Below are 27,192 nucleotides of genomic sequence, written 5' to 3'. Positions count from 1 at the left end.
AAAAAGAAATACATATTTTCATAGTCTAGACATGTAGATTTATATAATCTCATATGATGTAAGCACAATTCAACCTAAACAAGCCAAATGTTACATTTTCTAATTAATTTGTATTTTTATTTAACTAGGCAAGTCAGTTAAGAACACATTCTTATTTACAATGATGGCCTACCTCGGCCAAACTCTAACCCCTGGCGACGCTGGGCCAATAGCGCGCCACTCTTATGGGACTCCCAATCACGGCCGGTTGTGATACAGCCTGGAATCGAACCAGGGTCTGTAGTGACGCCCCTAGCACTGAGAAAGCAGTGCCTTCGACCGCTGCGCCACTCCGGAGCCCAATTGAGCAGTTGTTTTTTGTTTTGACACTAAACTAAAACCTGCTGTTGATCTTGTTCTCTGTTAAGACATGTGGTAGTTACACAAAACAAGAGTCCTGTTTGACGGAATCAAATACAATGAAAAATAAACTAATATAATGGTGTTAACCAAAGCTCAAACTTTAAAATCAAACTAAAAGTTACGATAGACTATGGCATTAATATACGCTATGGAAAAGTGTTTCACAGTAATGTAATTGAATATTGACATGGCAAAGAGGAATAATAACCAATTAAATCAAACAAAATACCAATGTGTAATGAATATTTAGTTTGTTCCTACTTAAATTGATCTGCTTCGTTTAGAAAATATCCCTATGTGAAAAATGAGGGTCAGACTTACGTTAGTGTTTCATCAAATTCATTGATAAATTCCTTTTTTTATCATAGGCTTATGAGTAAACGAGGCAAAACGAGTTCTCTCATTAATTTTGTTCAGTGCAAATAGTTTTACATTTACCATTCAATACACTATTGCATGTATAGAAAAACAACGACAATGGGATAGGGTGGAGACTGTTGTCAACATGTCAACAATGGGATAGGGTGGAGACTGTCGTCAACAATGGGATAGGGTGGAGACTGTTGTCAACATGTCAACAATGGGATAGGGTGGAGACTGTCGTCAACAATGGGATAGGGTGGAGACTGTCGTCAACATGTCAACAATGGGATAGGGTGGAGACTGTCGTCAACAATGGGATAGGGTGGAGACTGTCGTCAACAATGGGATAGGGTGGAGACTGTCGTCAACAATGGGATAGGGTGGAGACTGTCGTCAACATGTCAACAATGGGATAGGGTGGAGACTGTCGTCAACAATGGGATAGGGTGGAGACTGTCGTCAACAATGGGATAGGGTGGAGACTGTCGTCAACAATGGGATAGGGTGGAGACTGTCGTCAACATGTCAACAATGGGATAGGGTGGAGACTGTCGTCAACATGTCAACAATGGGATAGGGTGGAGACTGTCGTCAACAATGGGATAGGGTGGAGACTGTCGTCAACATGTCAACAATGGGATAGGGTGGAGACTGTCGTCAACATGTCAACAATGGGATAGGGTGGAGAGTGTTCTCAACATGTCAACAATGGGATAGGGTGGAGACTGTTGTCAACAATGGGTTAGGGTGGAGACTGTTCGCCAACATTATGGAAGCAAGGCCTTTCAGGACTTGTGTCCATTCTATTCCCTTGTCCTTCCACAGTACATAAACTCCACAGGATTAGCTGTCACTGTGTACCGCTGATCTTTTTCTTAAACTAATTTAAAAATGGCTGACAGACACCACAGGTGATGAACTGTGTTTCCTGTCACTGTAAAAAAAAACATAAACTAGGTAGATTTATCTGAATGGCATGATTTCTATTGATACTGCCATCAATATTCACCAATTCCACACCAAGTGAACACTGGGGTAAGGCGTGAAAACAGTGGTAGATGGAGGATAGCGACACCTTTCAGTTGAGATTAAATATGTTTTTCCTTTAAAAAAAAAAAACCATCTGTGCCGTTTACTACGATCGCTCATTTGATGGAAGCCATGATCTTGACGTACTGGAGAGCGTTGTGTGCGGCGTCGTTATGTGCGTTGCCGCAGGAGATGCCTGTGCCGTGACATACGGTGACGGGTGAGGTGGACAGCTCTGCCAAGCACTGGTACTGCCCGTTCACTGTCAGCTCATCTGCCAAGCAAAAGACAGACACACTGTACAATAGCACCTGGAATTAGGCCCCCCTGTTTAGCCATTCTTGAAAACAAGACAAAAGTTCACATCTGATTGATTTCATTGACTTCAGTAAAATGAAGAGATGAACTCTACTCACCAATGTCAAAGTATGTGACTTCAAAGCCCTGCTCTTGGGACAGCTCCAGCATCATCTGGATGTAGTCTGTGTTGGGAATACTGAGTGGGTTCCTTCTTAGGAGAGACATCTTCTCTGCCGAGGAGTTACGCAAGTTCTCCAATCGGACACCGGGCTTTGGGATCTGGAATGAGTTGGTCAAACAATACACATTACATACATTCTAGATGACAAAATGTCCTACATATATATGTTTTATTATTCTTGGTGAAGAGGCCAAAGAGAGGAAATATTCTACATACCCATGTGATTTCAGGACAACCAGACACATTTTGAAGTTTTGCTAACATCTTCTCAGCACCTGCCTTTTTAGCCACCTTCTTGGAATTTCCTGTCGCTATTGGTTACACGTGGATGACATACAGCACTATGAATGACTCAATTGAACACTTCCCAAAGGTAGAATGTGTTTAAATAATCCAACAACAACCCCCCAACAAAAACCAACTATAATATGTTATTTCAATGCAATGATAAAACATTTATCAAGAACAACAGTGGAATCCCCATACCAGTCTCTGTGAGCGACTCCATTCTGCAGGTAACAGTGAACTCTCTCTTGTGAGGTGGGCCTGCCTCTGTGAAAACGGTGTATTCTGGGAGGCGCCACCCCCACTGCAGGGCCAGCTCCTTTGGGGATGAATCCATATTAGCAAAGATGTGAAAACAAGCAATCTATTCATAATCATGTGTGTGGACTATTTTTCATCTGATACCCTGAAGAGACTCATTGACAACACAAATGTGTTACGACGATTACAGCCATGCAACAGTACACAGCCCTATTGTCTTAACAAAAGGGCAATAATAAAAACACCTGCAGTTTCCCCACTGAGTTGGGTTGGTCGTTAGGCTTTGCTGGGTTGCCATTACTCTCCTTCTTTATGTGAAGGCTGCAGTAGGGGAAATCAGACGTAAAAAGTGAATGTTACTGGTGGCCATAATGGTTGCAAATGCTACTTGTTTTCATGAATGCTCATGTCAGATATCGTCCATGTTAACTCACGGTGTTCCGGGGTCTATTTCCAGAAGGTTCAGGGCAGACTCAGCGGCTTGGTGTTTGGCGGCTTTTTTACTGGCTCCTTGACCTGGGATACAACAACCGAATGACACTATGCTGTAAAAGTAGTGTAACGTACGTGACTAGCGATCTACGTTGCAAGATGACTCACTCACCTGTGCAGGACATATCTCCTATTGTAACGTTGAAGATGAAGCTGGGTTGGTGCGCCTCCCCTTCGGCCTTTTCCATCACGTACACGGGAAGGTTACCAATTTTTGTTCCATATTCATGTAGAACTTGTATGGGTGTTTTACCAGGGCACGGTGCCTGTGGTTGTTGAATACTCGAGCTGTGTAAAAGGCATGATGAACAGTCATTAGTGTCACTGTATTAGATTGAATGGTATAGCTGTGTTTGTTGTATTATTTAGCAACCAATGACAGTACAAGGTGCGAGAAGCACAGTATGGCTAGCTGGTTGGGCATTGCTATTAACAATTATCCCAGGTTCTAGGGTTAGCGTACTAGCTAACGTCGAGCATCAAATGGATGTAGCTAGCTAGTAGTAGCATAACAGACCTCGCGTTGTTAGTGTGCGTGGTCCTTATAAGTGTAGGTTGAAATCCGTCTTGAGACATGGCTAACAATATCTACTTAATAAAACTGTTGGGTATATTGATCAAAATCTCGTCGGCAACTTCCGGGTCACGGAATTTCAGAAATCTTCAAAATAAGAGTCCCCCACGTAATAGCAGAAAAAATTAAATAAGTTGTATTTATTCATGATATATGAAAAATAATTGCCCAAACATTAACAATGATTAACAATGGTTAATATTTCAGTGACATTTTAATTAAATGTGGGTTTTAAAACATGCTCCAAGGTCAATTATTATTATTATTTTTTTTCCCAAGGTCAAATAAATGTCCTCACTGCAAATCACTGTATATTGTAATGAAACAGGCAGGGAGCAGGTCTCGAACCCTCGAACTTCTAGCCCGAGGTCCGGCGCGCTATCGACTGTGCCGCAAAATCATTATCGTGCGGCAGAGTCGATTTCCGCACTTATAAACCCTGGATCGTTACACTATGAAATACATATTAGTTTAAAGAGGTGCTAGGTGCTAGTTGTGAATAATCAGTAGGGTCTGTATAATGTATCATCATAATGTGTCATTTCATAAGGCTCTGAATTATACGGAGTGTTGCTGGCCTTTTACTCAACCCATTCCATTGGCCACAATGTCAAATCCAATCCGTGCTTCTACACCTGCACTGCTTGCTGTTTAGGCTGAGTTTCTGAACAGCACTCTGTGACATCAGCTGATGTAAGAAGGGCTTTATAAATACATTTGATCAATTGATTGAATGCAAATCACTGTATATGGTTTACATATTGACATATTTTCTGAAAGCCATTAGATAATACTTAGAGCTGACCAAGGGAAACCTTCTCACTTCACAAAGGCTATTTCCCAGTTTTAAGCATTGAAATAATTTACATTTTCACAATCCATGGTTCAAGAACAACTTCATTACGATGATGTAAAAGGACATTGTTAAACATTTTGTTCAGGAAATTCTACCCGGAAGTTGCTTAGCAAATTATCTGCTCTACATTCACAGTGTAAACCTTTCCAGGATGTGTTATGCCCAGGCAGTGTATGGCCAGACTTCAATACAACTGATAGTAGAAATGAGGGCCATTTCTGCAGAAAGCATCGGCCAACACCTTGTTGGTTCCGATCAACAGAGCAGAACATGTAACATATCTGAGAATTCCAAAAAGCTCTCAACATTCAGGCTTTTATGTAACCAATGTCCCACAGACGTTGCTTGTAAAAATGGACATGGCTACAGATCAAATTACCTAGAAGCTTTACTCTACCTTGCATTTTTATAAAATGTAGCTTATATTTAGCTTATTTCCTGCAATTCTACAGGTTTTGTCATGGGTTGCCGAGAAAACTTTCCCATTTTAAAGCCAATTTTCTTGAAATTCTATACATTTTGCCATGTCTGTTTATTCATGTGATATTTAGGTGACTCAAACATTACAACAAAATCTATGGGATAAAAAAAATCTAATTAAAAAAATGTTAGCGGACATGGGCTAGTTGATCTGGAACTTTCTGACAAGTTATAAATAGCTCCATAAGATAGTGTTTTCCAAACTTGGTCCCGGGGACCCCAAATGGTGCATGCTTAGTTTTATTGCCCTAGCACTACACAGCTGATTCAAATAATCCAAACTTGATGAGTTCATTACTATTTAGTTATTTATTTTTTAATTTTTAAATGTAGTAGGTAGATCAGCTTTAATTTGCAGAGAGATTGTGGCTTCCATCAATTAGTTCATTATTTTGGAAAAAGGACCATATGCATTTCAGGTAAAAGAACAACCCAATGTTGATCTCCCAAGACAAATGATCTAGCAACAGCAAGGTGGCTAAATGTCCTGGAATGGTTTGACTTTCGACCTGTCCCCAAACTAATACAATTGGTTGAGGGACTGATTTAGACCTGGGACACCAGGTGTGTACAATTGATTATCAGGTTGAACAGAAGACCGATTTAGGAAAACCCTGGGATAAGATACACAAGGCTGTAAGCCACTAGAGGGTGTTACTAAGATAAGATACACGAGGCTGTAAGCCACTTGAGGGTGTTACTAAGATAAGATACACGAGGCTGTAAGCCACTAGATAAGATACACAAGGTTGTAAGCCTCTAGATAAGATACACGAGGTTGTAAGCCACTAGAGGGTGTTACTAAGATAAGATACTTAGGTAAGCTACTAGGCCAGGGGAAGGCAACCCTGTTCCTGGAGTGCTGCAGAGGTACTGAAGGATTTTGTTCCAACTACGTGAAACACATGACCAGCTGAGCTAATTGATCAGTTCAGTGATTAAACTCAATACACCTGGTCTTTCAGGTCTGTTAAATCAAAAACATTAAGTGCCTGCGGCACTTCAGGACCCGGAGTTGCCTACACCATGAACTAGGCCGTATAATCATCCAGGAATACATCTAGAGCAAACTGGAATTCAATTAAAACCGTGATAGGATCTGTAAGAACCAAGAAACACTTTTAAGCTTTGCACCAGTCATGTACTTAACATACAATGACATATTAAAAACATAGTGATTTCTTAATGTGATCCACTTTATAATATTCTTTATATTGTATAAAGTAATTATGTAAAGTAATAAAGTAATTATCTTTAGTTTAGATTTTTCCCTGATCTAGTTATAATTTTGTAACATCATTTTAACATTTTGCACTATGAATATACAAATAGCGTTTTACCGCAGAGTTTTATTTTGAAGGCAAAATCGGAAAACCGCAAGTCTTAATATTGCTGCCGGGATGTTAATGCACGTCACGCTAATGGTATATTGTACAAGTGTATTTGTCTGTTGCGAATTTAGCTGGGTGAATTGCCGATTTCATCTGTCGACAACTTGATCAACAACAACCGGTTCACCCGGACAAATAGGTATTTTTCTTCCGCAGTTGTAGGTCAGATAATAGGTTAATACTGTCATCTACTGGTTAATGAGGAGCACGAGATTACATTTCCTAGAAAGAGATTCCAGCTTTATTCCTACAGTATCATTGTTTTAATCAGTGGTGTAAAGAATTGAAGTAAAACAAACGTTAAAGTAATACTTAAGTCGTTTTTGGGGGGGGGGGTATCTTTTCCTTCCTACTTATATTTTTGACTACTTCTAATTTTACTTCACTACATTCCCAATGATAAAATATACTTTATACTCCATAAATTTTCCCTGACATGCAAAAGTACTCCTTACATTTTGGGTGTCATTGTAGGCAACTGAGTTTCCCAAACTATGGAGACGTGAGAGTTTTTAAATTTCCCTTGCCCAATTCAGTATGTCACTCAAAGCACAAAACTCTTTCAAATACCATTGATATAGTTAAAAGGGGTAGTAACATTCCGTGCATAAAACCTGTTCTTGACCTATACATTTTGTGTATTTATTTAACCAGGCAAGTCAGTTAAGAACAAATTCTTATTAACAATGACGTCAATACCCCTGAAGATGCTGGACCAATTGTGGGACTCCCAATCACGGCCGGTTATGATACAGCCTGGAATCAAACCAAGGTCTGTAGTGACACCTCTATGACTGAGATGCAGTGCCTTAGACCACTGAGCCACTCGGGAGCCAATAGGCCTATACATGATTGGCCTATACATGCCTTTGTGTTCTCTAGGCAGGGGGTTTTGCAGGACATGCCAGAGCAGGTGGGGAAGCTGACTGTCCTCCTGGTGGATGAATGGCGGCCCCACCAGCACAGCTGCCGTGCGGTGCGATATCTAGATAGTTTCTCCAACATGGTCAGGTGAAGGGAACCTCTGTCTCTTTGTTAGGTCATCATGTCTCTGTTTCACAGCTGTTGGACGAGGCAGAGCTGAGTCTGGCAGCAGCTACAACCAACTGGAGATGGAGTGAATACTTTATGCCCCACTAATAGCAGAGGTGTACTTTGGAAGGAAGGGAAGTAGTGTGTTTTTTTTAAGTTTTTTTTTTACAGCACATCTAGGTTACACTACAAATGATCCAAAAATCTATGTATAGCTTTACCTGGACAACTTTGTTATTACATTGTTGTAGATCACTTTTATGTGGGACTATCAAATTGGAATAAGGTCCTTTGACATCAAGGTGATTCCTAGTGCCCACTTCCCTCTGATTACAGAATGCTGATGCAGCCCCTCAGATCTGAAATCAGTTCTTTGGTGACCCTCCACACCAAGGCTCTGGAGGGGGAGAGGGGCTGTGCAGAGGACAGACATGGTATGAAACAAGAAACAGCTGGTGGCTTCCTAACTAATACGTCAAACTGACCACTCTCACCGTTCAAACCCTCGCATCCCTGCTGGAGAAGGATAATGGCTTCCTCCACAGCTCGTACAAGGTGAATTAGCCACCTGTTGGGCACGTAGCACCAGTCAGAACTTGGTGTTTCACGTTTTGTGTTGTGAAAATGTACTGCAAATTAAGTTTGAATTATTGTGGTAATAAAAACATGTTTTTTTTTCTTCCCCTTGAGGTGATGCGTAGAGAACAGCTAGAAAGAGGAGCAGGAGAGGGATCCCATGATGCATTGTAAGGTTATTCAACTATTAAACCATTGAGGTTATTCACATTTGGGAAAGTACAGTTATTATACAGTTCCGGAGTTTCAGTGTTGACATTTAAAAAAAAAAAAAAAAAATGTTATGTTTCTCAGCCCTGACAGCAAGTTGAACAAAAGTTATCAGGAAAAGGATAACCAAAGAATGGCCTTTGCTATAGAAATGGAAGACCTCCCCCGCCAGGTTTGAGGAGATCCAGGTCAGAGGAGTGTTCTTGCTACCAATTGTTAACCTGATTTTGACTTATAGGTGGTTTGGACAATAGGATAGTTTACCTCTGAAGTTACTGAGTGTGTGGGGCTTTCTAGGTCCTAGCTGGTGATCTGATAGAGGATGTAACCTTCAGTTTGTTGAGAACAGCTCTCCACCAGACACAACAGGAACTGGACATAGTTGTTACGATACTGGTATTCTATGTATCCTCTTCATACAGAGCAAGTGTCATTGGAGTCTCTGCTCAAACCTGGAGATTCAGCCATCATTAGCAGGTTTGAGCAATCTTCTTCTTGTGACAGACCTGTCATATGTCTGACTTTGAGAAAAACGCACACCGGCTTGGGCCAAGACGCATGTCACGCAAGAAGCAAGAGAGCCATAGTGCAACTCATGACCGCACCAATAAATGTTTGAGCGTCACTTTGTTTTATTCTTGATATGTCAAAGAATTGGTCTTAAATGTGTTGTATGACATGCCATGTTGTGCCAAGGAGTACACTGATGTGTTGTAACAGCAACCGCAACAAACTTATCAACATTGAATGAAAATTGCCTTTATTGATTTAGGAAGTCAACGTACAAGGGGATAAGAATTTTATAATATAGAAGAAAAAACAAAATGGTAAACAAGTTGCATGATAAATGCTCTTCAGTTATATTGTTATTGCTTCTCCTTTACACCATTTAAAAATACAATTTAAAGATGCAATATGCAGAAATCACTCTGCCATTTCCTGGTTGCTAAAATTCTAATAGTTCGCCTAATTTCAGTGTGACAAAACAAGCAAGTATAGTGTAGAGCATCATTGTACCATTTAAACTGCTGTGAAATATATTTCCATAACCAATAATATTGTATTTTCAGGTGTATGAAACTGTTGTACAAAACAGATGTAAACAAAAAAACTTTAAGTATAGAAATAGTCCACATAGAACCGATCTACTGCTTCGTAGACTTGCTTTCAATGAGAATGACAGACCTATAACTCAAATTTCATGTGACTTTGGCCAAAAGGTTTCATATTGAAGCATTAAAAACATTTCCTACAATTTTCTATTTACAGTTTAAAAAAATATATATTTCTACTGAATTTCATTTTTTATACAGTACCTGTCAAAAGTTTGGACACACCTACTCATGTGTGCAAAGCTGTCATCAAGGAAAAGGGTGGCTACTTTGAAGAATCTCAAATATATTTTGTTTTAACACTTTTTTTGGTTACTACATGATTCCATATATGTTATTTTAACAGTTTACAATGTAGAAAACAGTAAAAATAAAGAAAACCCTGGAATGACTTGGTGTGTCCAAACTTTTGACTGGTAGTGTAAATAAAACAGAGCGAGGTATAAAACGTAAACCTGCACCTTCTACCTGAGTGATCCCAGAGGGTGTATATATTGTTGGTGAGTCTACACATACAGTGTCTGAATCCATTCCTGATTTGGTGGGAAAGTATAAGGACCAGATTTAAACCCCTCTGCTCTAGTGCTCTCAAGCCAATATTTCTGGCTCATGTAGTCTGAGAGGAAAAGTCTCGGAGGAGGGTCTTTTGGGATGGGAAAGTATAAGGACCATATTTAAACCCCTCTTCTCTAGTGCTCTCAAGCCAATATTTCTGGCTCATGTAGTCTGGGAGGAGGGTCTTTTGGGATGGGAAAGACCAGCCTCTTCCTGAGTGAGTATGCAGGCTGGGGCATCTGCTTCCTGGTGCCATGGTTATCACTCTTACTGCTGACATCATCGTTTACCTTGGTCAGGATGGACAGCAAGTCATACCCACTGGACGGAGAAAGAACAATGAGAGGAAATTCAATCTGGTAATGATTTACCAACCATACGCTGACATCTGCATGTCACAGTCCAGTGTTTACTGATGTTTTCAAAGAGGATTTCAGAATGACACAATATAAAGAAACCAAGCACATCTGAGCACTAACCTGGGAGCCATGTTGATGAGGTTCTGGCACTAACCTGGGAGCCATGTTGATGAGGTTCTGGCACTAACCTGGAAACCAAGTTGATGAGGTTCTGGAACTAACCTGGGAACCATGTTGATGAGGTTCTGGAACCAACCTGGGAACCAAGTTGATGAGGTTCTGGCACTAACCTGGGAACCATGTTGATGAGGTTCTGGCACTAACCTGGGAACCATGTTGATGAGGTTCTGGCACTAACCTGGAAACCAAGTTGATGAGGTTCTGGAACTAACCTGGGAACCATGTTGATGAGGTTCTGGAACTAACCTGGGAACCATGTTGATGAGGTTCTGGAACTAACCTGGGAACCATGTTGATGAGGTTCTGGCACAATGACTGGATGAACCAAGTGCCCTTACTTATGTCTCTGAAAGAGGCAAAGTGAGGGACAGTGGCCATGCCCAGAAGGAAGTCGGCATCAGAGGGAATGGAGTCTCTGGGTACCACTGCATCAGTGCAGATAGAGCTGGTGATAGTAGAGCCATCAGCGCCTGGGCAATCGGACTGAATGAATACTGGCTGTTGTTCCTCGATGCCCTGACAGGCCTGGATAAAGAACAGCTTGGGCTTTCCCCTCAGTGAGCTGCACTCCAGTCCAGAGAAGGGCTCTGTGAGCTCCCTGACTCTGACCTTCAGCCCGTCCACCCCATAAACACCTCCCTCCAGCCCGTGGCTCAGAACGCAGCACACCAGGCAGTCCATCTGGCTGTGGTCACGGCTGCGGAGCTCCTCAACTCGAGACAGTAACTGCTCCCGGCTGCAGTCTGGCTCAATCTGCGTCTCAAAGCCCAGCCACTCAAACACACTCACCAAACTGCCTGAGACACAAACACATGGAGGTACATGGGGATTGTGATTTAGGCCTGGTCCTACAAAACCAAACGACTTACAAGTATTTCACTATTTCAAGAATAACATGTACAGTTGAAGTCGGAAGTTTACATACACCTTAGCCAATTTACATTCAAACTCAGTTTTTCACAATTCCTGACATTTAATCCTAGTAAAAATTCCCTGTTTTAGGTCAGTTAGGATCACTTTATTTTAAGAATGTGAAATGTCAGAATAATAGTAGAGAGAATGATTTATTTCAGCTTTTATTTATTTCATCACATTCCCAGTAGGTTAGAAGTTTACATACACTCAATAAGTATTTGGTAGCATTGCCTTTAAATTGTTTAACTTGGGTCAAACATTTTGGGTAGCCTTCCACAAGCTTCCCACAATAAGTTGGGTGAATTTTGGCCCATTCCTCCTGACAGAGCTGGTGTAACTGAGTCAGGTTGGTAGGCCTCCTTGCTCGCACACGTTTTTTTCAGTTCTGCCCACACATTTTCCACGGGATTGAGGTCAGGGCTTTGTGATGGCCACTCCAATACCTTGACTTTGTTGTCCTTAAGCCATTTTGCCACAACTTTGGAAGTATGCTCAGGGTCATTGTCCATTTGGAAGACCCATTTGCGACCAAGCTTTAACCTCCTGAATGATGTCTTGAGATGTTGCTTCAATATATCCACATTATTTTCCTTCCTCATAATGACATCTATTTTGTGAAGTGCAACAGTCCCTCCTGCAACAAAGCAGCCTGACAACATGATGCTGCCACCCCCGTGCTTCACAGTTGGGATGTTCTTTGGCTTGCAAGCCTCCCCCTTTTTCCTCCAAACATAACGATGGTCATTATGGCCAAACAGTTCTATTTTAGTTTCATCAGACCAGATGAAACTAAAACTACTACTTTTCTCCAAAAAGTAAGATATTTGTCCGCATCTGCAGTTGCAAACCGTAGTCTGGCTTTTTTATGGCGGTTTTGGAGCAGTGGCTTCTTCCTTGCTGGGCGGCCTTTCAGGTTATGTCGATATAGGCCTTGTTTTACTGTGGATATAGATACTTTTGTACCCGTTTCCTCCAGCATCTTCACAATGTCCTTTGTTGTTGTTCTGGGGTTGATTTGCACTTTTCGTACCAAAGTACGTTCATCTCTAGGAGACAGAATGCGTCTCCTTCCTGAGCGGTATGACGGCTGCGTGGTCCCATGGTGTTTATACTTGCGTACTATTGTTTGTACAGATGAACGTGGTACCTTCAGGCATTTGGAAATTGCTCTTAAGAATGAAAAAGACTTGTGGAGGTCTTCAATTTTTTTCTGAGGTCTTGGCCGATTTCTTTTGATTTTCCCATGATGTCAAACAAAGAGGCACTGAGTTTGAAGTTAGGCCTTGAAATACATCCACAGGTACACCTCCAATTGACTCAAATGATGTCAATTAGCCTATCAGAAGCTTCTAAAGCCATGATGTCATTTTCTGGAATTTTCCAAGCTGTTTAAAGGCACAGTCAACTTAGTGTATGTTAACTTCTGACCCACTGGAATTGTGATACAGTGAATTATAAGTGAAATAATCTGTCCGTAAACAATTTTTTGAAAAATTACTTGTGTAATGCACAAAGTAGATGTCCTAACCAACTTGCCAAAACTCTAATTTGTTAACAAGATATTTGTGGAGTGGTTGAAAAACGAGTTTTAATAACTCCAACCTAAGCGTTCTGACTTCAACTGTAACAAATATCTACTATAATATATTTACAAATATCTTACTTTCATCAACCTGTGTTCCCTCTCTATTGTTTAGGGGTTTTGGAGAATTTCTGAAGTTGTAGTTGTTAATTATCAGACAGTAACCTCTCTTTCTTCCTGTCATAGCATATTCTCCCACTTCCTACAGAAAGAAAACATGCATAAATAATTCATAAATCCAGTCAAAAGACAGCATCACCCATAATCCCCAAAACTGCTACTGTACTTCAAATAATCTATACAATACCCAGTCAGTTTTCAGTAAAAGCATGGACTGACAAGACTTTGTCAATGCTCATTTAAAAAAAGGTTAGTATCACGAGAGACCTCTTTTGTGGTGTTTCCTGGCTGACGATTTGCAGGGTCAAAGTTCTTATTGTGTCCACGTGAGGGTATGGATGAAACATGGTGGTTCTCTATGGGAGAGAAGACATGGATCAGGTAAGAATGAATCAATGATATGGCTAACATTTAACAGTGATGCCGATGAACCAACAGAGAGAGTAGAGGAGAGGGGACAGTCTACAGGCCCCTTTTGTATGCTGAACAAAAATATGAAATGCAAAAATGCAACAATTTAAACGATTTTACTGAGTTACAGTTCAGAAATATATTTATTAGGCCCTAAACTATGGATTTCACATGATTGGGCAGGGGCACAGCCAGGAGCCAGACCCACCCAAACAGAATGCGGTTTCCCCCACAAAAGGGCTTAATTAAAGGCAGAAATACTCCTCCGTTTCATCAGCTGTCCGGATGGCTGGTCTCAGATGCTGCCGCAGGTGAAGAAGCCGGATGTGGAGGTCCTGGGCTGATGTGGTCTGCGATTGTGAGGCTGGTTGAACGTACTGCCAAATTCTCTAAGATGGCATTAGAGGCGGCTTATGGTAGAGAAATGTACATTGAAATTCCCTGGCAACATCTCTGGTGGACATTCCTGCAGTCAGCATGCCAATTGCACGCTCCCTAAAAACTTGAGACATCTGTGGCATTGTGTTGTGTGACAAAACTTCACATTTTTAGAGTGGCATTTTATTGTCCCCAGCACAAGGTGCACCTGTACTTGCTGTTTAATCAGTTTATTGATATGCTGCACCTGTCAGGTGGATGGATTATTTTGGCAAAGGCTCACTAACAGGGATGTCAACAACTTTCTGCACAAAATTTGAGAGAAAAAAAGCTTTTTGTGTCTTTGGAACATTTCTGGGATCTTTTATTTTAGCTCATGAAACCAACACTTTACATGTTGCGTTTATATATATATTTTTCAGTATAGATTGGCATTCTAAATTATATGAACTGACCTTGGCTGAGAGCAGCATTGTTGTCCCCACTGGTACTTAGGAGACCCAGCCTATGTGAAAGTACTGCATCCGCTGTATCTGAGACCCTCCGAACATCTGGTGTGTGAGCAGACCAAGATGACACCACAAAGGTTTTGTGAGTTCTGCACTGTACTCCAACACAGAGAAAATGTGCTGAGCCACACCTTGTTCAGTGTGGCTCAGGGACTCACCCAGAGAGGTGTCAGCTGGATTCAGAGTGGACACCTGTGGAAGGAAGTAGAGGGAATAATTAGTGACTACACAGACATGAGGGATTGCCGTAGCCTCTGATGTAAAGACACGTGGTGTGTTCTGGTAGGTCCAATGCAGCATAAATAAGTGTGTCTCAAAACCTGAACTGAACATTAGACACCGACCTCAGCTGAAGGCTGTGAACCTGAACATTAGTCACTGACCTCAGCTGAAGGATGTGAACCTGAACATTAGACACTGACCTCAGTTGAAGGATGTGAACCTGAACATTAGACACTGACCTCAGCTGAAGGCTGTGAACCTGAACATTAGACACTGACCTCAGCTGAAGGCTGTGAACCTGAACATTAGACACTGACCTCAGCTGAAGGCTGTGAACCTGAACATTAGTCACTGACCTCAGCTGAAGGCTGTGAACCTGAACATTAGTCACTGACCTCAGCTGAAGGCTGTGAACCTGAACATTAGTCACTGACCTCAGCTGAAGGCTGTGAACCTGAACATTAGTCACTGACCTCAGCTGAAGGCTGTGAACCTGAACATTAGACATTGACCTCAGCTGAAGGCTGTGAACCTGAACATTAGACACTGACCTCAGTTGAAGGCTGTGAACCTGAACATTAGACACTGACCTCAGCTGAAGGCTGTGAACCTGAACATTAGACACTGACCTCAGTTGAAGGCTGTGAACCTGAACATTAGTCACTGACCTCAGCTGAAGGCTGTGAACCTGAACATTAGTCACTGACCTCAGCTGAAGGCTGTGAACCTGAACATTAGACACCGACCTCAGCTGAAGGCTGTGAACCTGAACATTAGTCACTGACCTCAGCTGAAGGCTGTGAACCTGAACATTAGACACTGACCTCAGCTGAAGGCTGTGAACCTGAACATTAGACACTGACCTCAGTTGAAGGATGTGAACCTGAACATTAGACACTGACCTCAGCTGAAGGCTGTGAACCTGAACATTAGACACTGACCTCAGTTGAAGGATGTGAACCTGAACATTAGACACTGACCTCAGCTGAAGGCTGTGAACCTGAACATTAGACACTGACCTCAGTTGAAGGCTGTGAACCTGAACATTAGACACTGACCTCAGCTGAAGGCTGTGAACCTGAACATTAGACACTGACCTCAGTTGAAGGCTGTGAACCTGAACATTAGACACTGACCTCAGCTGAAGGCTGTGAACCTGAACATTAGACACTGACCTCAGTTGAAGGATGTGAACCTGAACATTAGACACTGACCTCAGCTGAAGGCTGTGAACCTGAACATTAGACACTGACCTCAGCTGAAGGCTGTGAACCTGAACATTAGACACTGACCTCAGCTGAAGGCTGTGAACCTGAACATTAGACACTGACCCCAGTTGAAGGCTGTGAACCTGAACATTAGACACTGACCCCAGTTGAAGCCTGTGAACCTGAACATTAGACACTGACCTCAGCTGAAGGCTGTGAACCTGAACATTAGACACTGACCTCAGCTGAAGGCTGTGAACCTGAACATTAGTCACTGACCTCAGCTGAAGGCTGTGAACCTGAACATTAGACACTGACCTCAGCTGAAGGCTGTGAACCTGAACATTAGACACTGACCTCAGCTGAAGGCTGTGAACCTGAACATTAGACACTGACCCCAGTTGAAGGCTGTGAACCTGAACATTAGACACTGACCCCAGTTGAAGGCTGTGAACCTGAACATTAGACACTGACCTCAGTTGAAGGCTGTGAACCTGAACATTAGACACTGACCCCAGTTGAAGGCTGTGAACCTGAACATTAGTCACTGACCTCAGCTGAAGGCTGTGAACCTGAACATTAGGCACTGACCTCAGCTGAAGGCTGTGAACCTGAACATTAGTCACTGACCTCAGCTGAAGGCTGTGAACCTGAACATTAGGCACTGACCTCAGCTGAAGGCTGTGAACCTGAACATTAGTCACTGACCTCAGCTGAAGGCTGTGAACCTGAACATTAGACACTGACCTCAGCTGAAGGCTGTGAACCTGAACATTAGTCACTGACCTCAGCTGAAGGCTGTGAACCTGAACATTAGTCACTGACCTCAGCTGAAGGCTGTGAACCTGAACATTAGTCACTGACCTCAGCTGAAGGCTGTGAACCTGAACATTAGACACTGACCTCAGCTGAAGGCTGTGAACCTGAACATTAGTCACTGACCTCAGCTGAAGGCTGTGAAGCTGAAGAGAAGTACGAAGAGGGAAAGAACATCGTGTCAGAATGTCCACGTTGTTCGACTAAGACACACAACAGGAAAATAAATGGACGCATGTTTTAGCAAATTAAATAAAAGGTTCAATGAAAAATAAATAAAAGGTTTGATAACATATTGAAGAAGATTTGACATCTACTGTAGTCACAGTTCCTACCTGATAGTCCACATGACACAGGTCTCATTGGAAGCATGGAGACAGCCTGATGGAAAAGAATAGTCATGACATTCTGTGATGATAATCCAGACGGAAACTGAGAAATGTCCATAAGGACTGGTGGATATCAAGATAATGTAAGAAATAAAGCATTCTCTGTTACCTGGTTTTCTGGAAGACATGCAGAAGAAGACCTTGGTCTTAACAATCCCACCCCTGTTTTTTGGGTTACTGGCCCTGTTTGAATATAGTATTGCATAACACATCTGAGTCATACTACTGTGCAGTAGTCATACTACTGTGCTAAATCTGACAGGCATACACAGGCAATGAATAGGTTTGTTCAGCCAGTCAGTACTTTACTAGGGAAATGAATCTGTTAGTCACCCACAGAAACTGAAAGTGAAACACTTGCCCTGCTTTGTTTTAAACTGGTTGATTCTTGTTTTCAACATGGGGCAGACACTTCCAAACATACTTTCAACAATGTTTAGTTTTATGACGCTCAAAATATCAATTTTCTCCATTTCCAGGAATACTTGCAAGGTAGTCTGAAAGAATAGAGCAAAATGTGTAATGTCAGTTGGTCCTTCAAGATGAAGCATTCTTTCTACTCATATTTCACTAAATAATATAAGTTACTACCCTATTCTGGACAAACGTGTTGAATTTCAGACTGTTCTGACATACTCACCACGTTGCCCTCCAGTTTCCTACGAGGGAGTATGTTAACCAATAGGAACTTAATCTCTCTCAACTCGTCTTCAGTGGTGTTCTCTGATAGGTCATACAGCAGTTTTCTGCAGATGGTGGATTACAATGACTCATACGCTTTTCAGAAAACATCCTATTACACTACATTATTCTGTATTTGGGGAAACAGTAACACAACAACATGAGTGTTTACATTTGTGTTATAAATGGCAACTTCTACTTATCGCTTATTCATTTGTGGGTAAAGCTGTTGTATGCAATTCAGATGTGGTAAATGAGGCCAATACAGTGGTGTAAAGTACTTAAGTAAAACATACTTTAAAGTACTGCTTAAGTCGTTTTTTTTTTTTGGGGGGGGGGTGTATCTGTACTTTACTATTTATATTTTTTGCCAACTTTTACTTTTACTTCATTTACATTCCTAAAAAAAATGATGTACTTTTTACTCCATACATTTTCCCTGACACCCAAAAGTACTCGTTACAATTTGAATGTTTAGCAGGACAGGAAAAACGTACTTAGCAAGAGAGCGTCCCTGGACATCCTTCCTGCCTCTGATCGGGCAAACTCACTAAACACAAATGCTTTGTTTTCAAATTATGTTTGAGTGTTGGAGTGTTTGAGTGTTTGAGTGTTGGAGTGTTGGAGTGTCCCCCTGGCTGTCAGAATGAATAACAATAAGGAAACGGTGCCGTCTGGTTTGCTTAATATAAGGAATTTGATGTATAGCATTTACTTTTACTCAAGTATGACAATTTAGTACTTTTTCTACCACTGTACTTAAGTACATTTAAAAGCAGATACTTTTAGACTTTTACTCAAGTCGTATTTTACTGAATTACTTTCACTTTTCACTTATTTAAGGTATCTTTACTTTTACTCGAGTGTGACAATTAAGTATTTTTTCTACCTCTGGCCTGTATATTCACCTATATGGAGAGATGAGGCTACTGGTTGTTGGAAGCTGGTTGTTGAGGCCAAGCTCTCGCATCAAGCTGTGGCGCTGGATGGTACATAATAAATCAGCAAGCAAGTAAGGCTGATCGGGGGTTAACAGTTCTTGGTCCGTCAGAAGAGAGAAGAGTTGACTTGCTGTGGGCACTGAGCTACAGTCTTTCTCAAGCAGATCTTTGCAAAGAAATGCAAGTGCTTGTACTTCTTCCCTGCTCAGGGCTTGTTCCACCTGCAACAGCAGCCTTTGGAAATCCATCTCCTGTCGCAAAACCAATATAATGAAAACAAACATGGATCACTATGTTTGATATTTATACTATAAATACATATTGTTAATTTACAATCTCAGCACATGGTAATAATATGTTGTCATTTAAAAATATCTATCAAGTGTGTCGTAAATATAGGCCTATGGATAGACCTCTTGAATAGTCTAGCAACTTTCAACCAGGGGCTGGAGACCCCTAGGTACCTCACTTTCAACCAGGGGGCTGGGTATGGGGGCAAAAATCACCTCACTCTATAGAAGAGCAGGTGCTAGTTAAGACATTTTGTCAAAGATTAGGCTCACATAATTCAATATAATTGTAATATATATATATATATATTTAAATATCCATATGTCTAATTGTTAGGCTAAACTATGTATGAGAATCCATGACAAGTATAAATTCATTCACCCATGGCTGTCCAATAAAAATGTGTTCACTGTACAGATAGACTATATAGTGTAGAATACCATGTTTACTGTTAATTCGAACAAATGTTCCACCCCCTTCCCCCAAAAATAAGGAAAAGTGGCCTACCATTAGGTAACCTGTGCGCTCGATGTTTTAAATGTGCGTCAGATATCTCACATCCACATAGGCCTGCCTATACGTTTAGAGGGGTAACAAAGTAGGCTACAGGAATATCAATGTTTTTCAACGATCCAGTATTCTTCACGATGACAACCACAAGTCATTTTAGTTGATCAACAACTTGAAGTCCTTCGGAATGTCAGGTACTGTAGGCTACAAAGTGGCCAGAACACAAGTACAGTACTCCCGCTTTCCTTACGCACATTTCCAAATAGAAAGGTAAATTTCTTGAAAAAAATGTGTGCGCTTGCTATCTTGGCTGTTTCAAACTCATCAAAGACACACCCTTGTCCACTTACCCTCCGCCTTATGCTTTGGGGGAATCCCAGCGGCAATATTTCGTTGTCGGTCCAAATGATTAGCTAAACAAGGGAAGTTTTCAACGTAAGCCCCTCAGCCCTAGTTTTTAATGGCGTTTGCGAGTGTACAATTATGTTAATTTCGGGACCTGAAACGCAGCCAAAAACCTCAAAGTCAACATACAAGTGTAAGTAAAAACGAATGTAAATACGTTACAAATTGTGCTACTAATGCACAAACACGTATCGTAAAAGTAATTTGTTTTTGTTTGGTCCGTTTTTGGAAATTGTAGAAATAAAACATTTTCCTTCTTCAGAAGTTCCAGCTAGGCAGGCTAACTTTAGTTAGCTAATTAATTTGCTAGCTATCATACAGCAGACGTATATTAATAAGTATATATCTAATGTAAGTAGACATGCAATCATAATTGAGTGTAGCGCATATAAAGCTACCGGTGGCTGAAAACACTAGTGATCAGCTCGCATATCAGAAGAGCGGAATCTATTTATAAAAATATTTAAAACATTAAGATATGAATAATCAAAATATTTAAATGAATAGAATGTATAGGCCTAAATGCTCAAGCGCAAACACCTTCGTTCTGACTGTCTGCCCAGACTAACAGTCTAAACTGCTGTTCCTGTCAATCAGACACAACATTGTCAACCAATGAACCAAAGATGTGTGAGGGATGGCCGAGCCAACTCACTCACAGTCACACACTTAGCAGCCGAGGAGAGAGAGGAAAGATAGCTTTCCAGCGAGTCGGAAGCACAGTAGCATTTGGATGCATTTTAATAATGTAGACAATGTTAGAGCACAGTGTAGAATTTCCCAAAATAAAATCTCATATAAAGCAGATTCTATGCACAACCTACACCGGCATATGCGAACTGTGCATCCAACTGTGAAGCTAGCTGTAGCGGAGCTTCGAGAAACTAGCGGGCCTGCTAGTGATAGTGGTGGAGAGATGTATCCACTCAGTCAAGTAGGTCTACTCCGCGACCCACAGCAACGCAGTCTTCTATGGACCAGTTTATGCCACAGTCTGTCTGTAGCAAAACAAGGCCAACTGGATATTGCATTGGCTAAAATGATTGCCACCGATTTCCAGCCATTTTCGATCGTGAAGGACAGATGATTTAGAAATTATAGCAATAGTCTATCTAAATCCAATGTACACAATTCCAAGCAGGAAAACCCTTTCAAAATCACTTATTCCACATCTGTACGAGAGCACACAGGCTTCAGTGCGAGAAAGAGTCCAAAAAGTTACTGCAGTTTGTCTTACCACTGACTGCTGGACATCAAGGGTAACCACTTCTTACATGTCGGTTACATGTCACTTCATTGAACATTTTACGATGTCTAGCTGTCTTCTGGACTGCTTTGAGTTCAGCGACAGACACACCTCAGAGAACTTGGCAGAGGAATGGCAAGTAGATGGAAAAGGGGTCTGTTGTGTTAGCAACAATGCAGCTAACATAACCAAAGCCATGAACACTTTTTAAATTGACCAGTCATCCATCTCTTGCCCACACAATCAACCTGATTGTCAGAGATGCTCTGAAGGTGACGAAGCCCACTGTGGACAAAGTGAAAGCAGCTGTGGAATACTTCCACAGGAGCACAATAGGTGCTGAAAAACTAAAGTCTACACAACGCCAGATGGGGATGCCTGAGCTGAGGCCTAAACAAGACTGCACTACAAGGTGGAATTCAACATTTTATATGTTAAAGCGGTTTCTTGAGTCAAAGGATGCCATTATCTCTACCCTGGCCGTTGTCAATGCACCTGTTGATGCTCTGACCCAAGAGGAATGGGAGGTGGTGGAGGAGGTGTGCAGAGTCCTGGAACCCTTTGAGCAGGTCAAGGTGGAGATCAGTGGAGAGAGGTACAGTAAGCAGTTATTACTACATCATTATTTAATCCAGTATTATATATGAATATGAGCAGTAGATGAAAATGTAGTATCAGTAGACAAAACATGAACCTGAACTAATAAGTTACTGTTATCTCTTTTCAGCTATGTGACCGCCTCAAAAATGATACTCCAGTTTATGGGTCTGCAGCGAATCACAGCCAGCCGCCAGAGAGAAGCAAATGTAACCACAGGACATGTGACAGAGTTGATGGACACCCTATGTTCATCATTGGACAGAAAGTTCCACAGAATGGAATATAATCACGTGCTATCAGAAACCACTGCACTTGACCCCAGGTTTAAGAAGTTAGCCTTCAGTGATGCCAGAGCGATTCATGAGGCTCTTCAAAAAATAACCTCAGCAGCAGGGAGGGACAGCCCCAGCAGTCAGCTGACTCAGGCACCAGGGCAACATGAAGAAGAGGGATCAGATGGAGCAGAAGCACCAGCAGTAGTGCCACAAACATCTTCTGTTTGGATGCTGTTTGACAAGAGAGCAACTGGGGATGCAGCAGGAAGGAGTCCCTCAGCAGACGCCATAATGGCGGTCCGATCCTATTTGGAGAGACCCTCCTCCAAAGATCTGCAGATCTTCTGAGCTGATGGAAGAACAAGGCCTCTGTCTATCCACGGCTTACTAAAGTCATGACAGGGAGACTCTGCATAGTGGCCACATCCGTTCCCTTTGAGAGGGTCTTCTCGAAAACGGGACAAATAATTACTGAGCGAAGAAATCGCATCAGCGGTAGTGAGGCAGCTTGTATTTCAGAATGCAAATCTCTCATAAAAGAAAAATATGGTCAGCATTGCTGTGTGTTGCTGGTTATAAACATGGCCATAAAGAAGAGAGAGAAAAGAGGGACCAGTTTAATGTTTTAAGTGGGATGCTGCGGTTTTGCACAATGTTATTTATTTTTCTTTAATATGGTGAAATATTCTATTATTATGTTGTTCAGATTGTTTTCGTTTTGGATGTTTAGATTTATAGGCACTTTGTTTATATACATTAAACAGTTAGACTTTAAATGAAAATGTTTTATAGCATTATTTTTCATAACAAACCAATGCATTTTTAAATACATTGTGGTTCAGGTAGAGTATGATTTAATTTAATAATTTAATTAGAATTGTTTTAACACCAATCATAGTCAAACTATTGCAAGCTGTTTGACTTTGAGACCCACGGCTCGTCTCACTGAAAAGAGCCGGAATGCCCATCACTAGAAAACACAATCATTGTGGGATATACGAGTGACAAATTTCCGGGCAAGGGTGGTCCATTTAAAAATCCATTCTTCCTCCCTTACCCTGCAAGTGTATACTTGTCAGACGTAACGATACGTCATCAGAAGTGTCCACTTAATTTGAGAGCTAAGGGGAGAGGGTGTGTCTGTTAAGTGTTTGGAATGCAGCCCTTGTCTTGAAGGTTAGGAAAGCCTTACAAAGGCCCAGTGCAGTCAAAATACTATATCATATTGTACAACAGCTGATGAAACTAACACTGTAAAAGTGTGAAAACATTTGATCAGTTTTTATTTCCTGATAGTTACTGGTTGAAAATACAATCTACACAGGACCTTATAATCAGCAGGGGTTTTGGCTTTCCATGGTGACATCACCCTGCAGTAAATTGGACCAATAACAAAGAGAGTTCCAAACTAGTTTTAATTTTCCCCTCCCCACTCAGACCATTCCCAGACAGTCCTAGCAAAATTCTTGCTTGAGAAATATTATTTTTCTAAAAGCAATTTTAGCCCATTTTCATGGAAATCTATTACAGTAAGGTACTGTTTTGTTACCCAGAAATGATTTGATATTGATATAAAAACATCTGCATTGGGCCTTTAACATATGAATGTTAGATTGGTGTCTCTAGACTGAACGGTTCAAGAGTTACTGTTGGTGGGTCATTTTATGCTAATTTAGCTCATTTAAATAGTTCTAATTTCTAAAAGTTTTGAAAATGTTAAAGTTGTTGTAGCTGAAATGGTTAAGGAGCAGTAGCATTTCAAATGTCTACCACTGTGTTCTTATGGTTGCCATTGAATCCATGAAATTCTATGCTAATTTATGCAAATGAAGAGTGTTTCTAAAGGTCTGAGAGAACTTGAAGTTAGGATAGCCTGAAGGTTTTAAAGTTGGTCTTGTAGCTTAATTGATCAAGGAGCAGGGCCATTTTCAATAGCTACAACTATATTCCTATGGTTCTCATTCAAACCCATGTTAATTTATGCAAATGTTCAATTGTTAAGTTCAAAAAGTAGAAATAGTATACAATGAGAGTAGGTAAGAAATCGAGACAACCTCTCCAATGAACACATTGCAAAGAACACAATGTTGCAATAACTGACTAATACAGTGAATGAGCACGAGGTCATTAGTCATCCTCAGACAAATGCACATCATCCAAGCATTGCCATACACAACACAGACTCAGAGAAATTCTCTGCATTTTATAGTTAAGCAATAAGGTGGCGTGGTATACAGTCTGATATACCACGGCTGTCAGCCAATCAGCATTCAGGGCTGGAACCACCCAGATTATAATTATATTCAACACATCAAAGGTAGAACAAGTCAGTAGGACACGGGGACAATAAGGAATAGATCTCCTCTTGATCCCCCTGGAACGAATGATGTGACTTAAAAGGCCTGGTCTAAAGTTCTGAACCTGGATCTGAGCCTGGATCTGAACCTGGATCTGAACGTGGATCTGAACCTGGATCTGAACCTGGATCTGAGCCTGGATCTGAACCTGGATCTGAACCTGGATCTGAGCCTGGATCTGAACCTGGATCTGAGCCTGGATCTGAGCCTGGATCTGAACCTGGATATGAGCCTGGATCTGAACCTGGATCTTGAGCCAGCCCTGAGACGACTCCTTCAGTTTGGAGAAGTCAATCTGTGAGTCCTGAACAAAAGATTCTGTAAAATAAATAGAGAAAGATTGAATCAAAGATTGAATCATTAGGTGGTGAACATGTTTCCTGCAGAAGCCTAATGGGTACACAGCAGATCCCACTATCTCATAATGATGATCTTTTCACAATTATTAGCAATTTTGTAATCAATAATGTACATGTATACTGAAGAAAAAAAATGTCTGAACAAACTGCTCGTCGTCCTCACCAGGGTCTTGACTTGACTGCTGTTTGGCGTCGTAACCAACTACAGTGAGCAAATGCTCACCTTCGATGGCCACTGGCACGCTGGAGAAGTGTGCTCTTCACTGTTTGAACTAAACCGGGCAGATGGCAGACAGCATGCATGGCGTTGTGTGGGCGAGTGGTTTTCTGATGTCAACGTTGTGAACTGAGTGCCCCATGGTGGGGTTATGGTATGAGCAGGCATAAGCTGTGGACAACGAACACAGTTGCATTTTATCGATGGCAATTTGAATGCACAGAGATACCGTGATGAGATCCTGAGGCCCATTGTCGTGCCATTCATCCGACCACCATCACCTCATGTTTCAGCATGATAATTCACGCCCACATGTCACAAGGATCTGTACACAATTCCTGGAAACTGAAAATGTCCCAGTTCTTCCACGGCCTCACCAAACAAGTCACCCATTGAGCATGTTTGGGATGCTCTGGATCGACGTGTACGACATCACGTTCCAGTTCCCGCCAATATCCAACAACTTTGCACAGCCATTCAAGAGGAGCAGGACAACATTCCACAGGCCACAATTAACAATCTGATCAACTCTATGTGAAGGAGATGTGTCGCGCTGCATGAAGAGAATGGTGGTCACACCAGATACTGACTGGTTTTATGATTTGTCACCAATAGATTAGGGCCTAATTAATTTATTTCAATTGACCGATTTCCTTATATGACTTGTAACTCAGTAAAATCTTTGAAATGGTTGCATGTTGTGTTTATATGTTTTTGTTCAGTGTATATCAACACACAACATAGTGGTTAGCATCTCACAACACACTGTCTAAAGAGGCACCAGATCAGCGTGTGTCCTGTACTCACAGACAGAGCCGAGGATGCCTCCTTTTAAAAAGTATCCATGCCCAAACTGTAAAATGGAGAGAAAAGTGTCAGATACTGAGGCACTAAGGCCTAGATTCAATCAGTTAAAGCTTTAAAAATGGGAAATTCCACCACTTTTCAACCTCGTTTTCATTTTCTCCAGCAGCAAACCGTTGTTTACACATTTATGTTTCTATGATCTGTGGTTAGAAAGATGAGAAGGAAGATCTCTGTGACATCACAGGGTTGGATTTTTTTTTTTTTTAAACAGTGATTTTCAAAACCCACACAGAGTTTCAAGCCAGAGACAGGGTTATTTTCTTGCTAGCCACGTCCCCACGAATCTCATCATTTTTTTTGAAAATCACTGTTTTTAATATGTTTGTAACTTGTGATGACATCATCGGGTAGAACTTTTGAACTTTTATATATTTTCTTTCTAACAAAAAGTAGAAATGTGTCGTTTTTTACACATGTATACTGTGGAATTGTGCTGGAGGTGTTGAAAAGTGGTGGAGTTGGCCTTTAACCCTGTTCTCAACTGGATGGTAGAGCATATTTTGACAGTGGATTTAGAACTGGAGATGAACAAAACCTTCATGGGTATGTAGGGTATGTAAACATTATATTAAGTAGCATTGTTTAAAGTGGCTAGTGATATATTTTTACATCAATTTCCATCAATTTCCATTATTAAAGTGGCTGGAGTTGACAGTCTGATGACCTTGAGATAGAAGCTGTTTTTCAGTCTCTCGGTCCCTGCTTTGATGCACCTGTACTGACCTTACCTTCTGGATGATAGCGGGGTGAACAGGCAGTGGCTCGGGTGGTTGTTGTCCTTGATGTTCTTTACGGCCTTCCATGTGACATCGGGTGGTGTGGGTGTCCTGGAGGGCAAGTAGTTTGCTCCCGGTGATGCGTTCTGCAGACCTCACTACCCTCTGGAGAGCCTTACGGTTGTGGGCGGAGCAGTTGCCGTACCAGGCGGCGATACAGCCCGACAGGATGCTCTCGATTGTGCATCTGTAGAAGTTTGTGAGTGCTTTTGGTGACAAGCTGAATTTCTTCAGCCTCCTGAGGTTGAAGAGGCGCTGCTGCGCCTTCTTCACGACGCTGTCTGTGTGGGTGGACCAATTCAGTTTGTCCGTGATGTGTACGCCGAGGAACTTAAAACTTACTACCCTCTCCACTACTGTCCCGTCAATGTGGATAGGGGGGTGCTCCCTCTGCTGTTTCCTGAAGTCCACAATCATCTCCTTTGTTTTGTTGACGTTGAGTGTGAGGTCATTTTCCTGACACCACACTCCGAGGGCCC

At 41.5% G+C, this 27,192-nt stretch overlaps 2 protein-coding genes and 1 long non-coding RNA gene across 13 annotated transcripts in view; 1 reads left to right on the top strand and 2 right to left on the bottom strand.

Moving 5' to 3' along the window:
- The window catches only part of LOC110501916 (interferon-inducible double-stranded RNA-dependent protein kinase activator A homolog), a 4,489-nt gene extending 511 nt beyond the window's left edge, over window positions 1-3,978 (bottom strand). Inside the window, exons 1-8 of the mRNA XM_021579789.3 lie at window positions 3,831-3,978; window positions 3,426-3,601; window positions 3,256-3,337; window positions 3,067-3,142; window positions 2,762-2,879; window positions 2,492-2,586; window positions 2,211-2,373; window positions 1-2,068 (exon numbers count right to left, since the gene is read on the bottom strand). The exon at window positions 1-2,068 is cut by the window's left edge and continues 511 nt beyond it. Coding sequence (XP_021435464.1) covers window positions 1,911-2,068; window positions 2,211-2,373; window positions 2,492-2,586; window positions 2,762-2,879; window positions 3,067-3,142; window positions 3,256-3,337; window positions 3,426-3,601; window positions 3,831-3,889 — 927 coding nt within the window. The 5' untranslated portion in view covers window positions 3,890-3,978 and the 3' untranslated portion in view covers window positions 1-1,910. The remainder of the gene's footprint in view (window positions 2,069-2,210; window positions 2,374-2,491; window positions 2,587-2,761; window positions 2,880-3,066; window positions 3,143-3,255; window positions 3,338-3,425; window positions 3,602-3,830) is intronic.
- Window positions 3,979-9,175: 5,197 nt separating this feature from the next.
- On the bottom strand, window positions 9,176-20,582 carry LOC110502170 (caspase-8). Of its 11 annotated transcripts, none has more exons than XM_090216303.1 (14): window positions 19,609-19,940; window positions 18,778-19,061; window positions 17,829-17,934; window positions 17,550-17,685; window positions 17,298-17,371; window positions 17,135-17,180; window positions 16,926-17,002; window positions 14,712-14,745; window positions 14,500-14,595; window positions 13,928-14,055; window positions 13,523-13,611; window positions 13,217-13,337; window positions 10,919-11,435; window positions 9,176-10,420 (listed from the first exon to the last, which is right to left on the bottom strand). In XM_090216303.1, the coding sequence occupies exons 10-14, from the start codon at window positions 13,938-13,940 to the stop codon at window positions 10,243-10,245; spliced, it is 918 nt and encodes a 305-aa protein (XP_090072429.1). In that variant the 5' UTR covers window positions 13,941-14,055; window positions 14,500-14,595; window positions 14,712-14,745; window positions 16,926-17,002; window positions 17,135-17,180; window positions 17,298-17,371; window positions 17,550-17,685; window positions 17,829-17,934; window positions 18,778-19,061; window positions 19,609-19,940; the 3' UTR covers window positions 9,176-10,242. The 11 variants fall into 11 exon arrangements, 10 of the variants coding, with proteins under 10 accessions (XP_090072429.1, XP_036815286.1, XP_090072423.1 ...); XR_016490685.1 differs by having other exon boundaries at window positions 10,087-10,420; window positions 19,609-20,582; XM_036959391.2 differs by lacking the exon at window positions 13,928-14,055 and having other exon boundaries at window positions 19,609-20,582.
- On the top strand, window positions 19,967-22,913 carry LOC149972891 (uncharacterized). Its single transcript, XR_016490687.1, has 2 exons — window positions 19,967-21,857; window positions 21,990-22,913. It is a non-coding gene; the product is annotated as an uncharacterized LOC149972891 (long non-coding RNA).
- The last annotated feature ends 4,279 nt before the right edge of the window (window positions 22,914-27,192 follow it).

The sequence above is a fragment of the Oncorhynchus mykiss genome, chromosome 22 (assembly GCF_057628025.1).
Source record: "Oncorhynchus mykiss isolate SJ-2025 chromosome 22, ASM5762802v1, whole genome shotgun sequence".
NCBI classification, from domain to species: domain Eukaryota; kingdom Metazoa; phylum Chordata; class Actinopteri; order Salmoniformes; family Salmonidae; genus Oncorhynchus; species Oncorhynchus mykiss.
Note: the sequence above shows the minus strand (reverse complement) of the source record. Positions and strands in the feature narration are given on the sequence as shown.

What these genes read in the sequence shown, in the direction of transcription:
- LOC110502170 (XM_036959391.2), bottom strand. An exon ending in AGCCTCATCTCTCCATATAG is followed by an intron (nt 17,935 to 18,777) that starts GTGAATATACAG and finishes CACCATCTGCAG; the next exon opens with AAAACTGCTGTATGACCTAT. An exon ending in CAATGCTGCTCTCAGCCAAG is followed by an intron (nt 13,612 to 14,499) that starts GTCAGTTCATAT and finishes TCTCTCCCATAG; the next exon opens with AGAACCACCATGTTTCATCC.